At 37.7% G+C, this 21,749-nt stretch overlaps 1 protein-coding gene across 9 annotated transcripts in view; it reads left to right on the top strand.

Annotated features, from left to right (window-relative positions):
- The window catches only part of LOC107845972, a 78,943-nt gene that overhangs the window by 11,979 nt on the left and 45,215 nt on the right, over window positions 1-21,749 (top strand). For 8 of the 9 annotated variants that reach the window (XM_047398254.1, XM_047398253.1, XM_016690486.2 and 5 more), the window contains 2 exons: window positions 7,897-7,965; window positions 20,525-20,630. In XM_047398254.1, coding sequence (XP_047254210.1) covers window positions 7,897-7,965; window positions 20,525-20,630 — 175 coding nt within the window. The remainder of the gene's footprint in view (window positions 1-7,896; window positions 7,966-20,524; window positions 20,631-21,749) is intronic. The other variant, XM_047398258.1, reaches the window with a different exon arrangement.

The following is a 21,749-nucleotide window of genomic DNA, read 5'->3' as shown; positions in this document are numbered from 1 at the left end:
AACCTGAGGTCTCAGGTTTAATCCCAGCAGAGACAAAAAGCACTAGGTGATTCTTCCCATCTGTCTTAGTCTTGGTGAACAACTTTACCTGATATTTGTTGCTGGTGGGAGGTGGCAGGTATCCCGTGGATTTAGTCGAGGTGCGTGAAAGCTTGCCCGGACAGCATGGTTATAAAAAACTAACTAATCCTTGCATAACTATGCCCCCATAACTAGTACTTGTATAGTGTCTGCATCTTGAATTTTAGTTAATCTTTTATATAATAATGAGTATTAGTTTGCATATTTTAAGAAAGTGCGTTAACTCTTAAAAAGTGAGTTATCCTTGGAAATAGCCAACCATTGGCACATCTCCAATCTTTCGACATCAACTTCAATAGAAGGTCCCATCACATACCCAATTGTCAAGGCGCTCAATTTCCTAGCGTGTAAAAAAAATTACGTAGGTCATAAAAAGAGAAGTGGAAGATGGATCTTACCCCCTTTCTTAATGGCATTATACATTTTGTAAAGCATAAGAAGATGGAGGAAGAGGTGATGCTTGAGAAGAAGAAAATATCTTGAGAAAATGGAAGCTTCTCCTTCGTGCGGAAACCTTTGGTGGAAGAAAGAACAAGGAAAAAGAGGTGATGGGTTAATGGAGGTGGAGCTTGTGTATGGTAAAGACGAGGACGAAGAAAGGTGTGAACTTTTTCCCGGGGAAGAACATTAAATGAGGGAGGAGACAAAATTCTTTGGCTTCTTAAAAAATGCAATTTTAGGTTATTTGGACATATAAAGCCACATAGCTAGAAAGAAAAAAATTGGATTAATTAGTTCAAAAAAATCTGTCTACAATTCGTTGGTTGCTTTTGCCACATCAGTGCACGTAGATTTCATGGATCTAGCATATTTGACTGGTTGTTAGTAAATGGCTCTATAGTCAAAATTTTAAGTAACAACAAACATTTAATAGGTACAACCCTTAGTTCAGGTGTCTAAATGAAAAATATAGACAAGTTTAAGTGGCCTTTTGTGTATCCAGCCATATTTAATAGATGAATATTCAAATTATTGCGCTTGTGAGAAATAGAACAATTGAAAAAGAGTTTATGGGAATGCATGACCTTGACATCACATGCTTCTATCTTTTAAATGGACACTTTCCAATGAATCCCTTACACTTATCCAACGTGAGAAAACTAATATGTACGACACTATACCAGCCTATCTAAAGCTCCCCCTCAAACCGGTGCATACACATTGTATTTGCCGAGTTTGTTACATATATAGCTAACGCGTAGTCCTGTGAGAGATTTGATACATATGCAATCTAGTTGAATATTGGACTTTCTACATCTTGTGATAATAATTTTTGAGAATATCTTTTCTCTATCAAAGCAACCGTTGATATATTATGTGCTTGGTCCTCTCACTAAATACTGGGTTTAAAACAATATGAAGTGCTATTTCATTATTTTTTTTCAGATTGGTAACTTTGTATTATATCATAAAACAGTACATGGGTTGTATTGAAACCATACATAGAGATGTCTCCTTTTCCATCGTTTTCAGCTATGTTGCACGGACTCGTTGGTTTCGCTGCCGAACCCGTCCTGGATGTGATGCTGGTGCGGGCGCGGGGTGCGTCTCCAATTCGGTCAAACGAATCCGGATATGTTGACCCAACATCAAGATCAAAGTTGGCTATCGTCGTTGGAAGGGAGAAAGAGCGGCGACTGTAATTGTTATCATCATGGGAAAGGAGAAAACCGGCGACTCCTGTCATCGTCGGAATCTGGGGACTGTAATTGTTGTCGTCGGAATTTTAATCATTGGTAAGAAAGGGAAAGACTGGTTGGGAACTGGACTAGTCAGATCTACTCTGTAGTTTTTAATAATTATATATTTTTAAATATAATTTTTTTATATTAATATAGTAAAAAAATATATGTGCCGGTTGGTTCCTCATAAAAAGAATTTTTATATTAATATAGTAAAAAGATATATGTGCTTGTTGGTTTCCCAAAAATACAAATATATACGACATACTAATCCTAATTGAAAACGTAACTAAAGTTATCTTAAAAGTTAAAAGTGAATTTTTAGAATATCTTTATAACTTTATATTTATAATATTTAATATTTTTAGCCGAAACCCCGCACCCATAACCATACTTGGATTCGCACCTCCAAATCTTAAAATTTAAATTTTGACGAATCCAACTCTCGGATCCGCACCCGTCTCGGATGCCTGCAGCCTAGTCCATGCAACTTAGGTTTTCAGTGTATATTGAGTCTTAAACATCAGTTATAGTTTCAGTGCCATGACAAGCTGAATATCATGGCTTGATATTCAGCTTTAACAGTACATCTCGCAACCACACTTTGCTTCTTGCACTTCCAAGATACTTAGTTACTCCCATGCAGAACACAATATTCAGAGGGAGAGCGTCTACCAAAGGAGACTGCATACACAACATTTTCTCGTATTCTCAGTCCACACAACGTAATCCTCTTCCTGGAGTAGACATGATATACAGAAGAATACAAAACTACTGCATCCCAATGGGCTTCATGTGGACAGTTTATAAACTGACTGACAATATTTACTAAAAAGACTCAGTAATTTCGTATATCTCTACGGATCACTTAAGGGCTTTCCTAACCTAGAAGCTTGTCATTTGGATTCATCTGAGTGTCGATATGTCTATAATTTGTCATCCCTGTTCCCTCAAGCATGTTACTGGAATACTTCTTCTATAAAAAGACGATACTTGATCTGGAATGAGAGCTTTTGCGATACCCTGGTCATATTGTATGTTGCATAGCTCCTTAGTATGCAAATGTTAAAAGAGACGTCTCAAGATATCAATGCCCTCTTGATCAATATTAGTAATAACTATATCATCAACATAGACTACAAAATTGGTACACGGATAAGAGGCTTGGTATCAATAGAAACAAAGGGATTATCTTCACTCGAAATCATGCCGAACTCTTGTAAATCACGGTGGTAAACTTGCTATATCATGCTCGAAGAGACTATTATAAACCATATAGATATCAACATAACTGACATATAGGTTCACTACACTTCCCTGAGTAACAAAAGTTAGGCGGTTACTCCTTGTACTTCTCAGCATTAGGATTACCATAAAGAAAAGTATTCTTGATATCTAACGGATGGAAGGACCAACCACGAACAGCTGTCCTGGATAAAAAAGCCTGCCAGCAACAAGAGAGAATGTATCGCCATAGCTAAGGTCAAGAATCTGTGTACACCGTTTTTCTTTTTCTTTTTTGTTAACTCTCTCCCCACACCACCCATATCAACACGAGTGGAACCACATTCCAAGCCTTGTTCTTCTCCTCCTTCTGCCGCTCTTCCAACTAACCATCAATTCGTTCATAGTTCTTGGCATTGTCCATGAAGTGTCAAACCAACTAAACATATCCCACCACAACCTTACAGTAAAATCACAATGAAGAAGAAGATGATCCATGTCCTCCCCCGTTTTCTTGCACATGTAACACAAACTGATACAACCAACCTTTCGCTTTCTAAGGTTTTCCTCCATCAAGATCACCCCTTGAGTAGCTAGCCAAATGAAAAAGCACACCTTCCTCGGTACCTTTGGTATCCAAACAGTGTTACAAGGGAAAGCATCCACCTCTCTAACCAAAAGTTTCTCACAATAAGATTTCACTGAGAATGTACCATTCTTCCCCACATCCCACCACAAAGCATCTGGGTTATCTACTGTTATGGCTTGTTTATGGAGTACGTCCAACAATCATTGAAACTCAGTCACCTCCCAGTTGTGGAAGTCCCTCCTAAATCTCAAATCCCAAAGAATCTCTCCACCTTGTGTTCCCCTTGTATACGGCCAGTTTTTTAGTCATGTTTATGAATGAAAATACGTTTACCTGATCAAAGAGAAAAAACTGCGGTGTTCGGGCTAGCTTGATATCAAGAATCTGTATACACTTTTGACATTTTTTCTTTTCTTTTTTGATAATGCTAGATGATTTCTTTCCATCTGGTTAGATCTTGATTGGTAAAGTTACTCGGCATCTGCGCTGGTGAGAGGTAGCAAAAACCCAATAAGTATGAAGAATACTTTTCGACATTGACTATGGCGATGTCGAGGAGAACAAGGGTTTCCATCTTGTAAAGTGGAAGACAGTGATAACTAGTATGAAGGGTGGGGCATGGGGATAAAAAACTTGAAATTACAGAGCAAAGCTTTAAGGATGAATTGGCTATGGAAGTATGCAAATGATAACCAGATGCTATGGGAAAGAGTGATAGGGGCAAAGTATGCAGTTGAAGACAAGTGGATGACAAAGAAGGTTACCACACCCTATGGGATGAGCCGGTGGAGATCAATAAGAGCAGAGTGGGGAGAAGTGAAAAGCATTTTTAAGATCAAAGTTATGGATGGAAACAAAACAAAGTTCTGGAAGGATGTGTGGTATGAAGAAGGTAATATGGAAAGTCTATTCCCAGATATCTACAACCTTGTGCTGGGACAAGCAAAACACAATTGCAGAGCTGTGGACTCCACGAGGATGGAGTTTCAATTTCAGAAGGCAATTAAATGACTGGGAGGTTGAGAGAATGGTAAAATCTTATGACATAGTAGAAGGTTTTAATGGGCTACAACCAGGGGAGGATGTCTTGTGGTGGAAGGGCAGTAGCAGAGCAGAGTTCAAAGTCAATGAAGCTTACAGATTGATGGTCCAGGGCAACCACCAGACCTGCAGATGGCCATGGAAGCAATTCTGGAAATGTAGAATTCCTCACAAGTCACAAGGTATCATGCTTCATATGGTTGCTGGCTTAAGAAGCTGCTCTGACCCAGGACAATATGATGAAAAGAGGGATAACCTTATGCTTTAGATGCTTTTCTGTGGGGAAACACTAGAGCTGTTAACCATCTGTTTCTACACTGCAGATACACTCAACAACTGTGAAGTATCTTCCTGAATTTCAAAGGCATTTCCTGGACGATGCCCAGGAAGATTAATGAGGTCTTAATGAACTGGGAGGAGGCAGGTGTAACTGCAAAAGACAGAAACAGATGGAGAACTATCCCTGTAAGTATCTCGTGTCCAATTTGGAAAGAAAGGAACTTTAGTGTTTTGAGAGCAAATGGTGTGTACAAGGTCAAGCTTAACTATATTCTTCTATTAAGTTCTTAGTGGAACCAATTCTATTCTAATGAATCTGTTTCTATAGTTGATTATTAAACTCAATATAGACTGTAGTACAGTGAATAGGAGCACATTTGTACATAAGGTTTCAGTACAACCCATGAGCTGTCTTTGTGATGTAACGCAAAGTTACCATGATCAAAAAAAAAAATCCTAAACTCACTTTGCAGAATATAGTCTGGCTCTCTTTTTGTGTCTGCCTAAGCTTAAATGTGTCTATATAATGTATTGATATTTTGCTGATGCTGATGTCTACTCTTTTTTGGCCATTTTTGCTTCAACTGGTCATCTCCTTTGTAGGTAAATTTTTTGTTAAACGATCTTTCAACCTTGTGGGCTTACTTGTTACATAGTGCTGATTTTGCTGTCAACTTCTCCTTTTCTGATCCTAGTTACAAGACCTGAAGATTCTTGAATCCTTTTTTTTTTTTCAAATAGGTAAAGTTTTTTATCAAATTGGTACCAAGATCGTACAGAAACGTCACAAAGCAAGACAGCAACACTCCGACAAACCATACATACTGCATGCACCCCCCCAAAAAATAAAAATAAAAATAAAATTAAAGGAGTGGTACATAAGTAGCACTGGCCAAATGGCCTCACTAATACAATAGACAACTGGAATTATGATTACACGTGATAACTTTACATTATCCACATAGCCTCTAATAGAGTTTGTTACTATTCAAACACCAGATGGTCGGGACAGGACTCGACATACCCAAGCTTCTTATTCAACTATGGGGGTTAGCGAAGGAAAGAAAGCTCAACACGTCTTCTTTAGCCAAACTTTACACAGTATACAATTTTGAATAGTCGTCCATAGCTTCTTTGAGTTCCTATAAACTGTTTCAACCTGCCAAACTCCAAAAACACTATTAATCTTCTGTGGTGTATCTATAGATAGACCCATAATATTAAGGATAGTTCCCAACATTGTCTTGAGATTCTGCAATAGAGGAATAAAAATTCTCCACTGTTTCCTGCTTACTGTCTTGAGATTCTGCAATATAGGAATGAAAATTCTCCACTGTTTCCTGCTTACTGTTGCCAAAAAAAGTACCTTCTACACAAGGAGAAGCTTCTCTTTGTAGCTTACTCTAGTTAAACCAGCCCCCTAGCAGCTAAGTGTTATCCAACAAAGACATGCAGCTCTTACAGTGCCTTGATTTTCAAATCATTTTCCAAGGACAATTGGACATCCCCTGACAGTTCTGTTGTGCAATGGCGGTTTATAGCAACTATTTACTGAGAATAGTTTATCCCTGCTCTATACCCAAATTAACTGTTTACCTTGCCATACAATTAGGCATATGTTCAACTACTGAAGCATTTAGCAGAAACTATCCAATTCCGGTGATTTATATTTCTCCTGAATGTGATATGCTAGGCTGAGTTTGGACTTAAAGTTTATAATGTATCCCTCCTTGTTCACAGCACAGCTAAAGATATCTGAAAATTTACTCTTGAAACTCTCATCTCCATTCCAAACATCTAACCAAATTTGATTCTAGCACCATTATCAACCTCCAGTCTAGTGTGTCGCAGGAACCTCTCCCATTCTTCACCTATTCTTTTCCAGATTAACCGACATATTTTCAGCTTTGTAGGATTTTGTCTCCGATCCTGCTTTTTGCCAACGGTAGCATCTAGCTTTTTTTGCCATACTTCCTCTCTACCTCTATTATCTGCCCTTAGCCATTTAAAAAGCAAACTCTTATTGTCTTATCTCCTAATTCCTCACTCCTAAACTTTCTGTTTCCTTCTGATAATCTATTTTTGATTGTCGTTTATGCCGTCAAAGTTGGTCTGGACGTACAAACTAGTTTTAAGGTTTGCCTTATGCCAAAGGGTAAACTCAAATATTTGGGCTTGATTACAATCCCCTAAATAAAATGGCATATGTCCGTATTTTTCTATCCATGGTTGTTCACCATTTTCAAAAACAACCTCTCTGCCTTCACAAGGTAGGGGTAAGGTTTGCATATACACCACCCTCCCCAGATTTCGCTTGCGGGATTACACTGGGTATGATGTTGTTGTACCCCACTGGCCTCTTTATTATTTGGACATTAAGAATGTCTTTTTCCATGACGAACCTGCGGAAATATAAATCTGAACCTTTGATAAAGACATTCTAGAGAACCTTTGGTAAAGAACACCATATTGTGGTGGAACATTTGAGCATGTGATGCTTGTGCTCAGAAAAATTAGTTGACCACCGAACATATGCATCCTCAGCAAGAGACGTAGTTATCTTAGGATTCTTTTGGTTATCTCAGAATGTGATCTTTTTCTTTCGGTTATCTCAGGATCTGACCCTTCTATTTCCTTATTTTGTTGGGGCATGCGGATGTTATATTTAATTGGGGTGTGAGAATTTGGTTATTTCAAAAGACTGGATGAGTAGAAGAAGAATACATAGACCTTTTGTCTTTAAAAAGCAACTTATATACTCGTACAACCTGGTGCTAGATATCACATATTAAAAAGTACAGTACAGAATTCATATGATATTGCCGCCTACCTTGTTTTAGAATGCTGAAACAATTCTCTGTGCCTCTGCAATATTCTCGTTCTATGATGCACCAGAAGCATTTAAATATATCAATTTTAGCAAGAATTTTTGTAGTTGGAAATGGTAAAATCTTTTTTGTTCAGAATATCACCACTTCAACATTTGTTTTTGCTTCACAGCCTTTAAAACTCTTGGAAAACTGATACTGGATGTGGGATTGCTCTTGGCATATCACTGTGATCAATATGGTGCGTCTTTTGTGTTATGTTTGTAGTCTATTGTGTGTTAATTAACCAACTATTTTATTTCCACTGCTTCTGAATGTTGCTTTGTTTACTGAACCATATTCTGAGTCTAAAATATAACCAAGTACTGATTCTCCTCTGTTTATGTGTGGACAACACTCTTAATATAGTTGAAATGATGTTTGACTTATGAAGATCAGAAACGTGTGAAAGAAGCAATGAAAAATGTTGAGAGAGAAAAGAATGAGAGAAGGGAATGCATGCTGATTACTTGAGAACTCGAGAGAGGAAAAAGAAGAGGTTATGTTGTGTGAAGAGAATGGGATGTCGAGTGAGATAAAAAGTGAGGTCGAGGGAAAAGAAAAGATGTTCATGAGAGTAAAACGGAGAGGGATGATCACGAGGTACAGAGAGAAAAGGAAGAGAGTTTGAGTGAGGTTATTTCTTATTCAATTCCTACTTCTTTTTCTAGTTTCTTTGACTCTCTTATAGGTACTCATGGGAAAGCTTGCATTGAAAAGCCATCATTGGATGAGCCTAATCCTAAGGTGGTTGAAACTACATGTCCCATTGAGCAAGTGTTTGATCATGAGATAGTTCTAGGTAAAGAGAATTCTTTTGGATCTATTCAAGATATGACTCACGACAAAAGGTCCAATAATGTAGTTGTGAATCTGATGCTCATGCAAAAGGAATGAGGTGCTGTTGTTCTTTTGTCATATAAGACCAAGTACGGTATGTGTGATTGGTTTATCCACATTATTGGGATTCCTAGAACTCCTAAGGTCTTTTTGAAGGTGACGAACTAACTCTTAATTCTTATGTTGGTGACTTTATTAAGTTTGAGGATGATGATATCTTGCTCTATAATAAGTCATTAATTGTGTTAGTATATGAATAGGAATAGCATATTCAATTCTACTTAGAAAGGGATTGTAATGTAGTGTCCTATTAGGAATAGGATTGGAATGTTGTGTCTATAAATAGGGTCTCAATGTAATAATTTAGATACAACAACTCAGTAATATTCTCTCATATTTTTCACATGGTATCAGAGAAGGTTTTGTGAGAAAATTTGTGGGAAGAAAACTCAATAAGACAGCCCGATACTTCAATTTTCGACGACTGTTAAGTCCAATTTGAGCCCACGTCTATTTTTTAAGTGTTGTGTGCGAAAACCAACACCACCATGAGGTGAGAAACACCCAGGTGAGCAAAGCCCAGTGCTCGAATCTTATCTCCGACGATCCACGCGCCGCCGAAACTTTCAGATTTGCGCCTCACGTGCCGGCGCTTACGGTTTATTTTGGCCAGTTTCCGGCCAAGTTTTTTCTCATCTAGGTCACCACTTCATTACAAGGCTGTTCCAATAGTTTTTTTCTTGATTCCGACAAGTCTTTCAAGATTCCGATCATTGGAACCTAAATTCGGGCGACTTTTTCGACAGTTTCTTTTTTTAGTAGCCTCGCTTATTCATTAGGTTGCTCATATGATTATTTTCTGATTCCGAGCAACTTTTAAGCTCTGATCTTATATCCGGGGACTTTTCTTTTTTCCGGCCAAATTCTAATAGTATTTCTTTTTCATGATTAAATTTGAATCTTAATGAGGAGATCAGAAACTCAGATGTCAGAGCTTATGAAGAATCAACGAAGGGAAGGTCGATTTGGAAGATCTCGACCTTGGTGTAGTTATTGTAAAAGGTTTGGACATACTCGTGGCGTATGCTATTCTCGACCTAAGAGTAGTTATTGTAAAAGGCTTGGACATACTCGTGGAATATGCTATTCTTTGCATGGTCGATCATCCAAAAATGCTCATATTGCTCAGTCTATCACCATAGGTGATCAACGTGTATATTTATCTGACAAGGAATATAATGAGTATCTTCAGTATCAAGAAAGTAAGCATATATTGCATATATTTCTACCAATAGCCTCAACTGCAAAATCTTCTACCTTTGGATCATGGGTTGTGGACTCAGGTGCTTCTGACCATATTTCTGGTAACAAATCACTTCTGTCTTATATTGTTTATTCGCAATCTCTTCCTGCTATTACTTTAGCTAATGGAATTCGAACAGAGCCAAAAGGAGTTGGACAAGCCAAACCCTTATCTTCTGTCACTCTAGAGTCTAATCTTTACGTCCCTGGTTGTCCTTTTAATCTTGCATCTGCTAGTCGTTTGACACATGCCCTTAATTGTAGTATAACTTCTTTTGATGATTCTTTTCTAATGCAGGACCGCAAAGCGGGACGAATAATTGGCATAGGACATGAATCACAGGTCCTTTACCATCTTACCTCTTCAAAGTCCTTCACAGCATGCTCCGCTACAGATTCTCCCGACCTTATTCACAAATTTTTGGGACATCCTAGTCTATCCAAGCTACAAAAGATGATGCCTAGTTTGTCTAGTTTATCCATATTAGATTGTGAGTTGTGTCAACTTGGGAAACACACCCGTGCTACTTTTTCACATAGTATTGAAAGTCGCTCAGAGTCTATTTTCTCATTAGTTCATTCCGATATTTGGGGTCCTAGTAGAGGTCAGTTCACCCTTAGGATTTCGTTACTTTGTTACTTTCATCGATGATTTTTCAAGATGTACTTGGGTTTACTTAATGAAAGATCGTTCCAAGTTATTCTCTATATTCAAAGTTTTTGTGCTGAAATACAAAATCAATTGGGTGTTTCTATTCGTGCTTTTCGTAGTGATAATGGCCTTAGAATTCTTATTCTCCCAGTTTCAGGAGTTCATGACTCATCAAGGAATCATTCACCAAACATCATGTCCGTACACCCCTCAACAGAATGGTATAGCTGAAAGGAAAAATAGGCATCTCATTGAGACTGCTCGCACTCTTCTCATTGAATCCCATGTTCCACTGCGTTTTTAGGGCGATGCGGTCCTCGCATCTTGCTATCTCATTAACAGAATGCCATCATCTTCGATCCAGAATAAGGTTCCCCATTCCATGCTATTTCCTTAGTCACATCTCTACTCTATCCCCCCTCGTGTTTTCGGGAGCACATGTTTTGTTCATAACTTAGCCCCAAGAAAAGATAAATTAGCCCCTCGTGCTCTTAAATGTGTCTTCCTTGGTTACTCTCGAGTTCAAAAAGGGTATCGATGCTATTCACCTGATCTGGGTCGCTACCTTATGTCCGCTGATTTCACATTCTTTGAATTTCATACTTTTTATACATCTTCTGATCATCTTAATATCTCTGAGGTTTTACCCATACCTCCATTCTTACCCACATCAATCTTTGAGGAATCTACGGTTACTTCTTCATCTCCAGCTATAGTGCCACCATGTTTGACTTATCACCGCCGCCTACGTCCAGTATCAGTCCTAGATGATTCATGTCCTGCGCTTGACGCTTCCTCTATTGCGGACCTGCCTCTTCTTAGTCAATCAGTTGCACTTCAAAAAGGTATAAGATCCATTCGTAATGCTAACGCACATTATACTTTCTTGAGTTATCATCATTTGTGATCACCCCATTATGCTTTTGTATCATCTTTGTCCTCTATTTCCATTCCTAAAATTACAGGTGAAACACTTTCCCATTCAGGATGGAAACAGGCTATGATTGATGAGATGTCTGATTTACATACGAGTGGTACTTGGGAGCTTGTTTCCCTTTATGCAAGTAAATCTACCGTTGGTTGTCGTTGGGTTTATACAGTCAAAGTTGGTCCAGATGGTCAGGTTGATCGGCTGAAGGCTCTCCTTGTTGCCAAGGGATATACACAGATATTTGGGCTTGATTATAGTGACACTTTCTATCCCGTGGCTAAAATAGCATCTGTCCGTCTTTTTCTCTCTATGGATGCCGTTCTTCATTGGCCTCTTTATCAGTTGGACATTAAGAATGCTTTTCTGCATGGTGATCTCGAGGAAGAGGTTTATATGGAGCAACTACCTGGTTTTGTTGCTCAGGGGGAGTCTAGTAGCCTTGTATGTCGATTGCGCAAGTCAATCTATGGTTTGAAACAATCTCCTCGAGCCTGGTTCGACAACTTTAGCACAGTTATTCAGTAGTTTGGCATGATTCGTAGTGGAGCTGATCATTCAGCGTTTTATTGCCATTCTGAACCAAATCTGTGTATTTATTTGGTGGTTTATGTTGACGATATCGTTATCACCGGCAATGATCAAGATGGTATCACTAACTTGAAGCAACATCTCTTTCAACATTTCCAGACTAAAGACCTTGGCAGATTGAAATACTTCTAGGTATTGAGGTTGCTCAGTTTAGCTCAGGTATTGTTATTTCTCAAAGGAAGTATGCTTTAGACATTCTTGAGGAAACAGGAATGATGGGATGTCGACCCATTGACACTCTTATGGATCCAAATGCTAAACTTCTGCCAGGACAGGGGGAGGCACTCAATGATCCTGAAAGGTATAGGCGGTTGTTTGAAAAGTTGAATTATCTCACAGTGACTAAACCTGACATCTCTTTTCCTGTGAGTGTTGTAAATCAGTTTATGACTTCCCTTGTGATAGTCATTGGGATGCAGTTGTTCGGATTTTGCAATATATAATTTTTCTCCAGGTAAAGGACTACTCTTCGAGGATCGAGGCTATGAGCATATCATCGGATATACAGATGCTGATTGGGCGGGATCACCCTCTGACAGACGTTCTACATCTAGATATTGTGTTTTAGTAGGAGGTAATTTGGTGTGCTGGACGAGTAAGAAACAGAGTGTGGTTGCTCGATCTAGTGCCGAAGCAGAATATCAAGCAATGGCTGCAGCAACTTGCGAGCTAGTTTGGATCAAACAATTGCTGAGAGAATTAAAATTTGGAGAAGCTGGTAAGATGGAACTTGTATGTGATAATCAGGCAACCTTTCATATTGCATCAAATCCAGTGTTCCATGAGAGGACCAAGCACATAGAGATTGATTGTCACTTTGTCAGAGAAAAGGTACTCTCGGGAGATATTGTTACAAAATTTGTGAAGTCGAGTGATCAACTTGTAGCTATCTTCACCAAGTCCCTCACCAGTCCTCGTATTAATTACATTTGTAATAAGCTTGGTACATATGACTTGTATGCACCAGCTTGAGGGGGAGTGTTAGAATATGAATAGGAATAGCATATTCAATTCTACTTAGAGAGGGATTGTAATGTAGTGTCCTATTAGGAATAGGATTGGAATGTAGTTTCTATAAATAGGGTCTCAATGTAATAATTTAGATACAACAACTCAATAATATTCTCTCATATTTTTCACAAATTGCAACCTTTAAGTTCAACTATATGAGTAATTCGTTGCATTTTGAAATTGAGTATAACAAAGTTGAATATGGATTCCCACTTGTTGAGAAGAGGTGTGGTGTTTGTAGGAAGAAGCTTGTGAATGAGTTAGATGATTCTTCCTTTCTTATTCTTGTGCCAAATAAGTTTTTGTGTGATGACTTTTTGGAATACGATTTATTTTGTATGGTGAGTCATAATTTTTCAAGTCTTGATAATTGTATGGTTAAAAAGGTGTTTGCGATTAGTGATGATGAAATACATGACTAGTATGATACTAGTGATCAAATACCCTTTGTTGAACCTATTTTGAGATTGAAAGGTTCTTCTAACCTTATTGAAAACTCCTACGCTGATGTGAATAGGTTTTATGTGGAAAAATCTTTGAGATGTGTAATTGGGGATGTTTGGTTATATCATAAAAGTGTTTAATTTGATGCATATTCTATCGATCTTATGTCGTCTGTGCCAAGTCCATTGAAATACTTTATTGATAGAATTAAATTGGAGTTAAATGTATCATTTGCAATGGAATCTATAAGAGAATCTTGTTGTGGTCATACAAGGAAAAGAATTTTGTATTGGAATGACGATGTCTGCATGCTTTATACGGGTATATTTTTACATGCTAGAATTGGATGATTTAAGTGGAAACATGGTCACTATCTTGTTTTATTCCTATCATTGTTGTTTTCAAGTACTGGATATTGTTGATTATTATATGTCTTCTTGATTATGCTAGAGTCCAATTCGAGGACGAATTGTTTTCATGAAGAGGAGAATAATAGCATCTAGGCTGGCCCACTTGCATTAAGATTGTTGGGCTTCAATATAAAATCAAGAAGATGCTTATGATGGAAAAAGATCCCAAGACGAGTAAAGAATTATGGAGAAGCATGACTTTAGTGCTACACATGTTTCATGATTCAAGTCCGAGCCCAAAAGGAAGAAGATTGGGCACATATGGATTTTGATTAAATTTGGAAACTTTTCCTTATTTTCACAGGGGAGAATTTTTGCTATTATTTTGACATGCTTTCCTATTCCTAGTAGGATTATTTATTATTTTCATAAAAGTAGATCCTAATTCATGCTATTTGTGATAGCTTTTTCCTAGTCGTAGTTAGATTTGATTTATTATTTCTATATAGGTAGATCCCAATCCCATGCTATTTGAGATAGTTTTTTTCCATATTTAGGGATCAATACAAAATTTTCAATTAAGAACATGATTAATATTATTTGAGAGGTTTCTCTTTTGTACACCTTTGTGTGTAGTGACTATGAATTTATCTTGCAACCTTATAAGAATGACTTTTTAGGAGGTAAGATCAATTCTTAACTTGATATTTTTGGTTTCTATTAAAGTTAATTAAAGAAGGTGATTAATCTTATATTAATTGTTGTCTTTAGTTTCTTCGAAATAGGGGCCGAGACCTCTTTTGATCTAAGTTCTTGAATTGACTCTATTTGCATCAAAATTAGTCTTAATCCGCTAATTTTGAATAATAAGATCAATTAGGATTCTTAGCACTTAATCTTGGGGATTTATTCTCAAACTAGTGAAACAAATACCGTGTTAGATATGTAAAAGTCGATTAAAATTTCTTTTAACTTTAAAATTCAAATAAATTAAATTTAATGGTTTAAATCTTTGTAATTACTAACAATTAATGTGTAATTTTTTCAATTTTTTTTCTCTTCAAAAGATTTTGGTCTTATAAGTATACTTAATTTTACATATCTCTATGCATGTGATATAATTTTATTTTAATTTTTACCTAGAACTCCATTTGATATGCTATGTAATAGTACATCAAGAACTTAATAAATCTAAAAATATTATGATCCAAAATTCTCTACAGGCAAATACCTAACCTTGAACTACTTCCCCTCACTTCACCTAACATCCTATCAGGTGTATGAGCACCATTAGTGTCTGTACATGTTCCATTAGAGTAACCAACAAAATAGGTGCAATAATCGGCCAATAAGTTTTAAAAACAAAGGAAGAAATGGAATACCTTTGTTAGTCTGTGGAAAATAATGAGCCCATTAAGGAAGATCCCCACTATAATTCATAATTGGACAATAACCTTCCGCCTCCCCGTTAAATGTACATCCAGATAATTGGGTGTTGTTACAATGATAGGCTCCCTTCGAGTGATTGCAAGGAAAGGTAACAAAATTTGATCCTTGGTCGCGGCCCTAATCATGGCGGTCGACCATGCTATAATTAGCTCGTACCATACCCTGTCCTCAAGTAAAGCTAGAGTCATTTTTGAAACTACTGATGTTGTATCTACCAACCCAGTCATGATCTCATTCATTAACAAAAAGGCATCGTTTCCACCCCAAACTATATCCGAAAAGTCTAAGCCACACCTAAACTATACTAGTGACCTATTACACACCTTAACTATAAAAAAGTGATACTTTTTACACCCTGTCAGGCATTACACCACTTGCATGTGATGTGGTGTTTTACACGCGCTGTTACATCAGCACCACGTCAGCGTTACATCAGCATCATCTGAAAAAATAATAAATTTATTATTTTCATTAAATTTTTCTTTTTTCTTTTAAATTTAATTTTTTTCTTCTTCTTCACTGCCTAAATCCTCCATGAGGTCAATTTACTTTTTCTTCAATGTCCAAATTCTTCAATGCCCAGTCTCTGTTGGTACAAGACATTCTCTGCAACCAAAGCAGATTCCAAATTGGTGAAGTGGCTATCATCTAGAAATTCTTCCAAACCAAGGAACTTCAAGCGCAACTTTTAACAATGTTCTTCATCACCTACAAATTTTTTTTTATACTTTTGTTCTCTTTAGCAAACATCAAAGTCTCATTGTTGTCGTCATGTTTGAATTGGAAGATGAATGAATTGGAAGGTGAAATTCAAAGAGAGAAGCAAAAAGTTGAAAATCAAAATGCAACTAGTGGGATTAAGAAGACATTGAAAATCAAAATTCTCCCAATGGCATAATTTATTATTCAATAGATAATTTTAGAAATCAATTGTACAAAATCAGTGGGATTAAGATGGCATTTTTGTCAAGTGTTTGATGAAGTGTGATAAATTTTTTTGAAATTTTCTCGTTTAGATAGAAAATTCAATTTGATTTTGTTCATGATGAAATTGATATTGATTCGATGAAGGTGGAGGATGGGGTGTGAAGAAATTGCTTATTTGGGGTTGGGGGTGATGAAGAAGATTCGTTGGTTGGGGTGGGGTTGGATTTTTGGGGTGGGGGTGATGAAGGAGAAGATGTTTCGATGAAGGTGGAGGATGGGGTGTAAAGAAATTGTTTATTTGGAGGTGGGGGTGATGAAGAAGATTTGTTGGTTGGGGTGGAGTTTGATTTTTGGGGTGGGGGTGATGAAGAAGATGATGTTTGCGGGGGGTGTGATGAAGAAGAAGATGTTTGGGGGTGGGGGAGGGAAGTTTTTGATTTTTTATTATTTTTTTCGTTATTTTTTTTATGTAGACGCGCCATTTTTTATTTTATTAATTATGTTTTTTCCACGTCAAATCTAGGGGGTAAAATATATCACTTTTTTACAGTTTAGGTGTGTAAAAGGTCACTAGTATAGTTTAGGTGTGTCTTCGACTTTTCGGGTATAGTTTAGGGTGGAAACGATGCCTTTTCCCACCATTTCTCTTAGTGAGAACCTGCAACAATTTATTGATTAAATAATCAATCAATAATATTCATTTACCAAGATACAGTATAATGTTGTATTTTTTCAGTTATGAAAATGCAAGTGGGCATATCTCAGAAGGATTCATTTAAGATAAAAGATGATAATTAACCTGATGTATGACGTCTGCCTCCATCTTCTAGCTCCAGCCCAATGAAATTCTCAGAGAAGTACCACCTTGCATCAAATCTCAATCTTAAAAAATTAGAAAGCAGCTTCAGTATATTTCACGGCTCAGCAAGGAATAACGATCAGTGAATTAAGCTGTGGAATTTATCCCTTTAATATTAACCTAAAAATACAAAACTGCTGCCACTTTTAAACTTCCTAATTAATAGGGAGGTTTAATATTGACATATAATGGAGCAGTTATTCTCCATAATAGAGTCTTAACGTGCGTTTTGTCTTACTCAATTTATTAACCCATTTACTTAGTTGAGATATATTTAAAACTTTTATTAATCCATTTACTTAGTAGACAATGTACAAAAATTAACAAAAAATATCAAAAAAGGGAGAAAAAAGATAAAAGGAAATGGAGGCCTTAGAAGTATGCCACATCAACATACTTCTAAGTATCCTTTATATATAGAGAGAGATATTTCACCTACTTTTAATTTCTTGTCTCTAATTTTTTTTCCCTTTCGTGTTATTTTCTTGTTTATTCAAGTTACCGAACTGCATCAAGGGTTACCTGTATAGGCTTGCCAAGGCAAGGGCGTGGAGGGCCCATGACCTTGACCAAGTGAAGTGCATCAAGGGAAGTGCATCAAGGGTGAGGATGGAAAAGTGTCGGTGGATGACACCCTCATTAGTATGATGTGACAGTCCTATTCTCATAGACTTTCGAACGACAAGGGGGTTAAAGGCTAGTGCTGGGGACTTGGAGCACTCAAAGAGGTCGTGATTACGATTATTGTAGCCTGTAGGTGTATTAAGGTTGATGAGGTCAAGGGTGCTACTCGTATGATGCGTAGGGTAGGGTGACTGGGCCAGACGAGACTCCGGTAGATTTTTGGAAGAGCATTGGCGGGGCAGGTATGGAGTGGCCGACAAGGTTGTTTAACATCATGATTGGGACGGTGAAGATGCCAGAAGCCTAGAGATGGAGTACGATGATTTCTTTATATGAGAATAAGGGGAACATTCCGAGTTGCAAAAAGTATAGAGGTATCAAGTTGTTGAGTCATACTATGATGGTTTGGGAAAGAGTGGTAGGGTTGAGGCTGTGAAGGATCCTGACTACTTTAGAGAATCAGTTTGATTTCATGTCAGGTTGCTTGACTACCAAGCCATTCATCTTGTGAGGAGATTAGTGGAGCAGTATAGGGAGAGGAAAAAAGACTTGCATATGGTGTTCATTGATCTTGAGAAGGCATACGACAAAGTCCCAAGGGAATCTGTGGAGGTAGCTTGGAGGTTAGAGTTGTGCATATGGAGTACACTAGGTCGATTCAGGATATGTACGAGGAGCAAAGACTCGTGTGGGCAGGACCAATACAGAGTACTTGGAGTGATTTGACGCATAAGGCTGACGTGGTAGTGTAGCTGGATTCTCAGGCCATTTGGAAGAGAGATAATTTCAAGTATCTTGGGTCTATGATTTAGGCGAATGAAGATTGACGAGGATGTTATGCACCGTATTGTTGTAGGGTGGTTGAAATGGAGGCTCGCGTCAAGAGTCTTGTGTGATAAGAAGGTACCTCATAAGCTTAAAGGTAAGTTCTACCGGTAATCCGACCGTTCTACCGGTAATCCGACTGACTATGTTGTATGGAATGAAGTGTTGACTAGTTAAGAACTCCCACATCTAAAAGTTGAAGGTGGCAGAGATGAGGATGTGGAGATGAGTGTGTGGACTTACTAGGAGGAATAAAGTTAGAAATGAGATTATTCGAGAGAAGGTAGGAGTGTCTTCGGTGGAAGATATGATGCGGGAAGTGGGTTGAGATGGTTTGGACATGTGATGAGGCGGTGCATGGATGCCCTAGTACGGAGGTGTGAGAGGCTCGCTATAAATGGTTTCAGAAGGGGTAGAGGTAGGCTGAAGAAATATTGGAGAAAAGTGATTAGGCATGACTTGGAGTAGTTACAACTTACAGAGGACATGACCCTTGGTAGAAAGGTGTAGAGGACACAAATTAGGGTAGAGGGTTAGTGGGTAGGAGTGCGTCCTTACTAGTAGGGAGGAGTGCTTTGTTTGTCGATGTACCTGTAGTTATAGTGTTATCATGTGTTTTGTAGTTTCTTGTTCGTGGTGTTTTGGTGATGTTTGTGATTTCAGATAGATAGTTCATAGTATTACTCTATGGGTGTCTCGTTTCTTTTGCTATCTAGTGTGTTATCCCATTTTGTTGTTTCTTTTTATGTTTTCTGCTGTTATTTGTCCTGAGCCGGGGTCTATCGAAAACAACTACTCTACTTCATCTGAGGTAGTGGTATGGACTACGTACACTTTACCTTCCCCAGACCTCACTTTGTGGGAATACTCTGGGTATGTTGTTGTTGTTGTTATTTCAAGTAACCCGATTCTTATCACCAACACTTGGCAAATTAAATCTTGTTTGATTCGCTTTTGCTCGTTTTGTTTTGCGGAAGTTCCAAGAGCATGATATTGATAGTGAATCAAGTGAAGACATTGTATCACTAAAATAAGAATCACCTAAGTTGGTTAATTGGGTTTGTATGCTTAAGAGGCTGCTTGGCTAATCCAAGATGATGGTAGTGTTAGAGTTTGTGACCCAAATTCTGTTGATCCGGCCCTGAAAAGTTCGCAGTGCGACCCATGTTTGTGATTTATTTGTACGCACGTATTATATAAGTGCATTTAGTGGGTCGTTTTGGAGGTAACAAAAATTACGTCATTGAGACTGCGTCTCTAATCTTGTACTCTTCTCCTTCATAGTGAATTTCCTCTGCCTCTGCCCGTGGTTTTTCCCGCAAGGGTTTCCACGTAAATCTGTGTGTTGCGCTTGTTGTTCTTTTGCTTGTGGTTTGCTTAATTCTGTCCGATTTATAACAGTTAGTTTAATATAGTTTTTTCAAACTTGCTAGTGTTCTCAAGTTTTTGCTAAAATTTTGACAATAGGGTATTTTAAGGCATAATATGGAGGATTCTTTTCCTCATTTTAATAATAATGTATTTGATTGTGTTTTTTCCTTATTGATGTCAAAACCAGCTTCTTCACTTTTCTGTCTTGCTTCTTACTGGTTCATGTGCTGGCTTCTTTAACAAAGTAATGGTAAAAACTGTTTGGTTTCCTTGACATGCTGTAGAAGTGTCCATAGTCTGTTTTCACTTCGATTCCTTCTGCAACACATATGAGGAATAGTTTTTTTGTTGCTCATTTAGAACCTCTACAAAATCGTTATGATTGTAGTTGAGCTTTATCAACAGATCTGCTATAGTCACCCTGATGAGCGAGACTTTGATATGGTTATACCGTCAAACCACTTTTCATTATTGAAAATTGCTTTTGCTTCCTTATTTGTTGTGCTTTCTTTTTGTATCAACATTATTGTAGCTTGAGGCGTTGAGTTCCAATCACATCAGTTTAGTCGCTCAATGCAAATAATGCAGCATCCAGAGAGATGGTGATGCTGGAGGGTGAAGGCCTTGAACAAACACTTGTTCATTCTAGATGTCATAAAGGTCGTCTGCTTTACTATTTTCCAGCTCAGCATAGGTAACGGTCTTTCCCTCTCTTTTTCTCCTGTAGGTACCTTTCATCATTTTGGTGAGTGAAAAATTCTGTAGCATGATAGTCTTGTGGGAGAAATCAGACAAGGGGAGAATTGAGTGAAAAACTCAATTTGATTACTCCCCTTAAGTTTGATGCATATCGATCATGTGAGATATAATGTAGAACAATATTATTGAATTGTGTATCTACTTTGTTACAATGAACTCTATGTATAGACACAACATCACAATCCTTTTCTACGATAGATACTGCCTACAAATCCTATTCCTATTCCTATTCGAACACTACACCCCTCAAACTGGTGCATACAAGTCATATGTGACCGTGAGAAACTTGGATAAAATTTTTATAAGCTGATCGCTTAACTTCACAAATATTGTAACAATATCGCCGGAGAGTATCTTTTCTTTAACAAAGTGACAGTCAATCTCAGTGTGCTTCATCCGCATGAAATACTGGATTTGATGCAATATGAAGGGTCGCTTGGTTATCACAAACAAGTTCCAGCTGATTGATTTCTCCAAATTTTAGTAGCAACAGTTTAATCCAAACTAGCTCACAGGTACAACCATTGTTCGATATTGCTTTTGCCTAGTTTGAGCAACTACACTCTGTTTCTTACACTTATAGGACACCAAATTACCTTCTACTAAAACACAATTTCCGGATGTAGAACGTCTATCAGAAGGTGATTTTTCCAATTAGCATCTGTTTATCCAAGGATTTTCTCATGGCCTGGATCCTTGATATATTCTAGAATGCTGACATCCGGTTCCCAACGTTTTTCATAGGGAGAGTCCAGAAACTGGCTTTCAACATTCACAGAAAAGGAAATGCCAGGTCTAGTCACCGTGATATAATTCAACTTACCAACCAGCTACCCATATCCTCAAGGATCCTTGAATGGCTCCCCGTGTCCTAACAGGAGTTCAGCATTCAAATTCACAGGAGTGTCAATGGGTCTATATCCCGTAATTCTCGTTTCCTCAAGAACGTCTAAGGCATACTTGTGTTACGAAATAACAATTCCTGATCTGAACCTCAATACTTAGAAAATACTTTATCTTGGACCTATTGAGAGAGATGTCGCTTTAAATTAGT

Source organism: Capsicum annuum, chromosome 10, assembly GCF_002878395.1.
Source record: "Capsicum annuum cultivar UCD-10X-F1 chromosome 10, UCD10Xv1.1, whole genome shotgun sequence".
In the NCBI taxonomy this organism is placed as follows: Eukaryota; Viridiplantae; Streptophyta; class Magnoliopsida; order Solanales; family Solanaceae; genus Capsicum; species Capsicum annuum.
The sequence above is the reverse complement of the archived record's forward strand: the minus strand, read 5'-3'. Positions and strand labels throughout refer to the sequence as shown.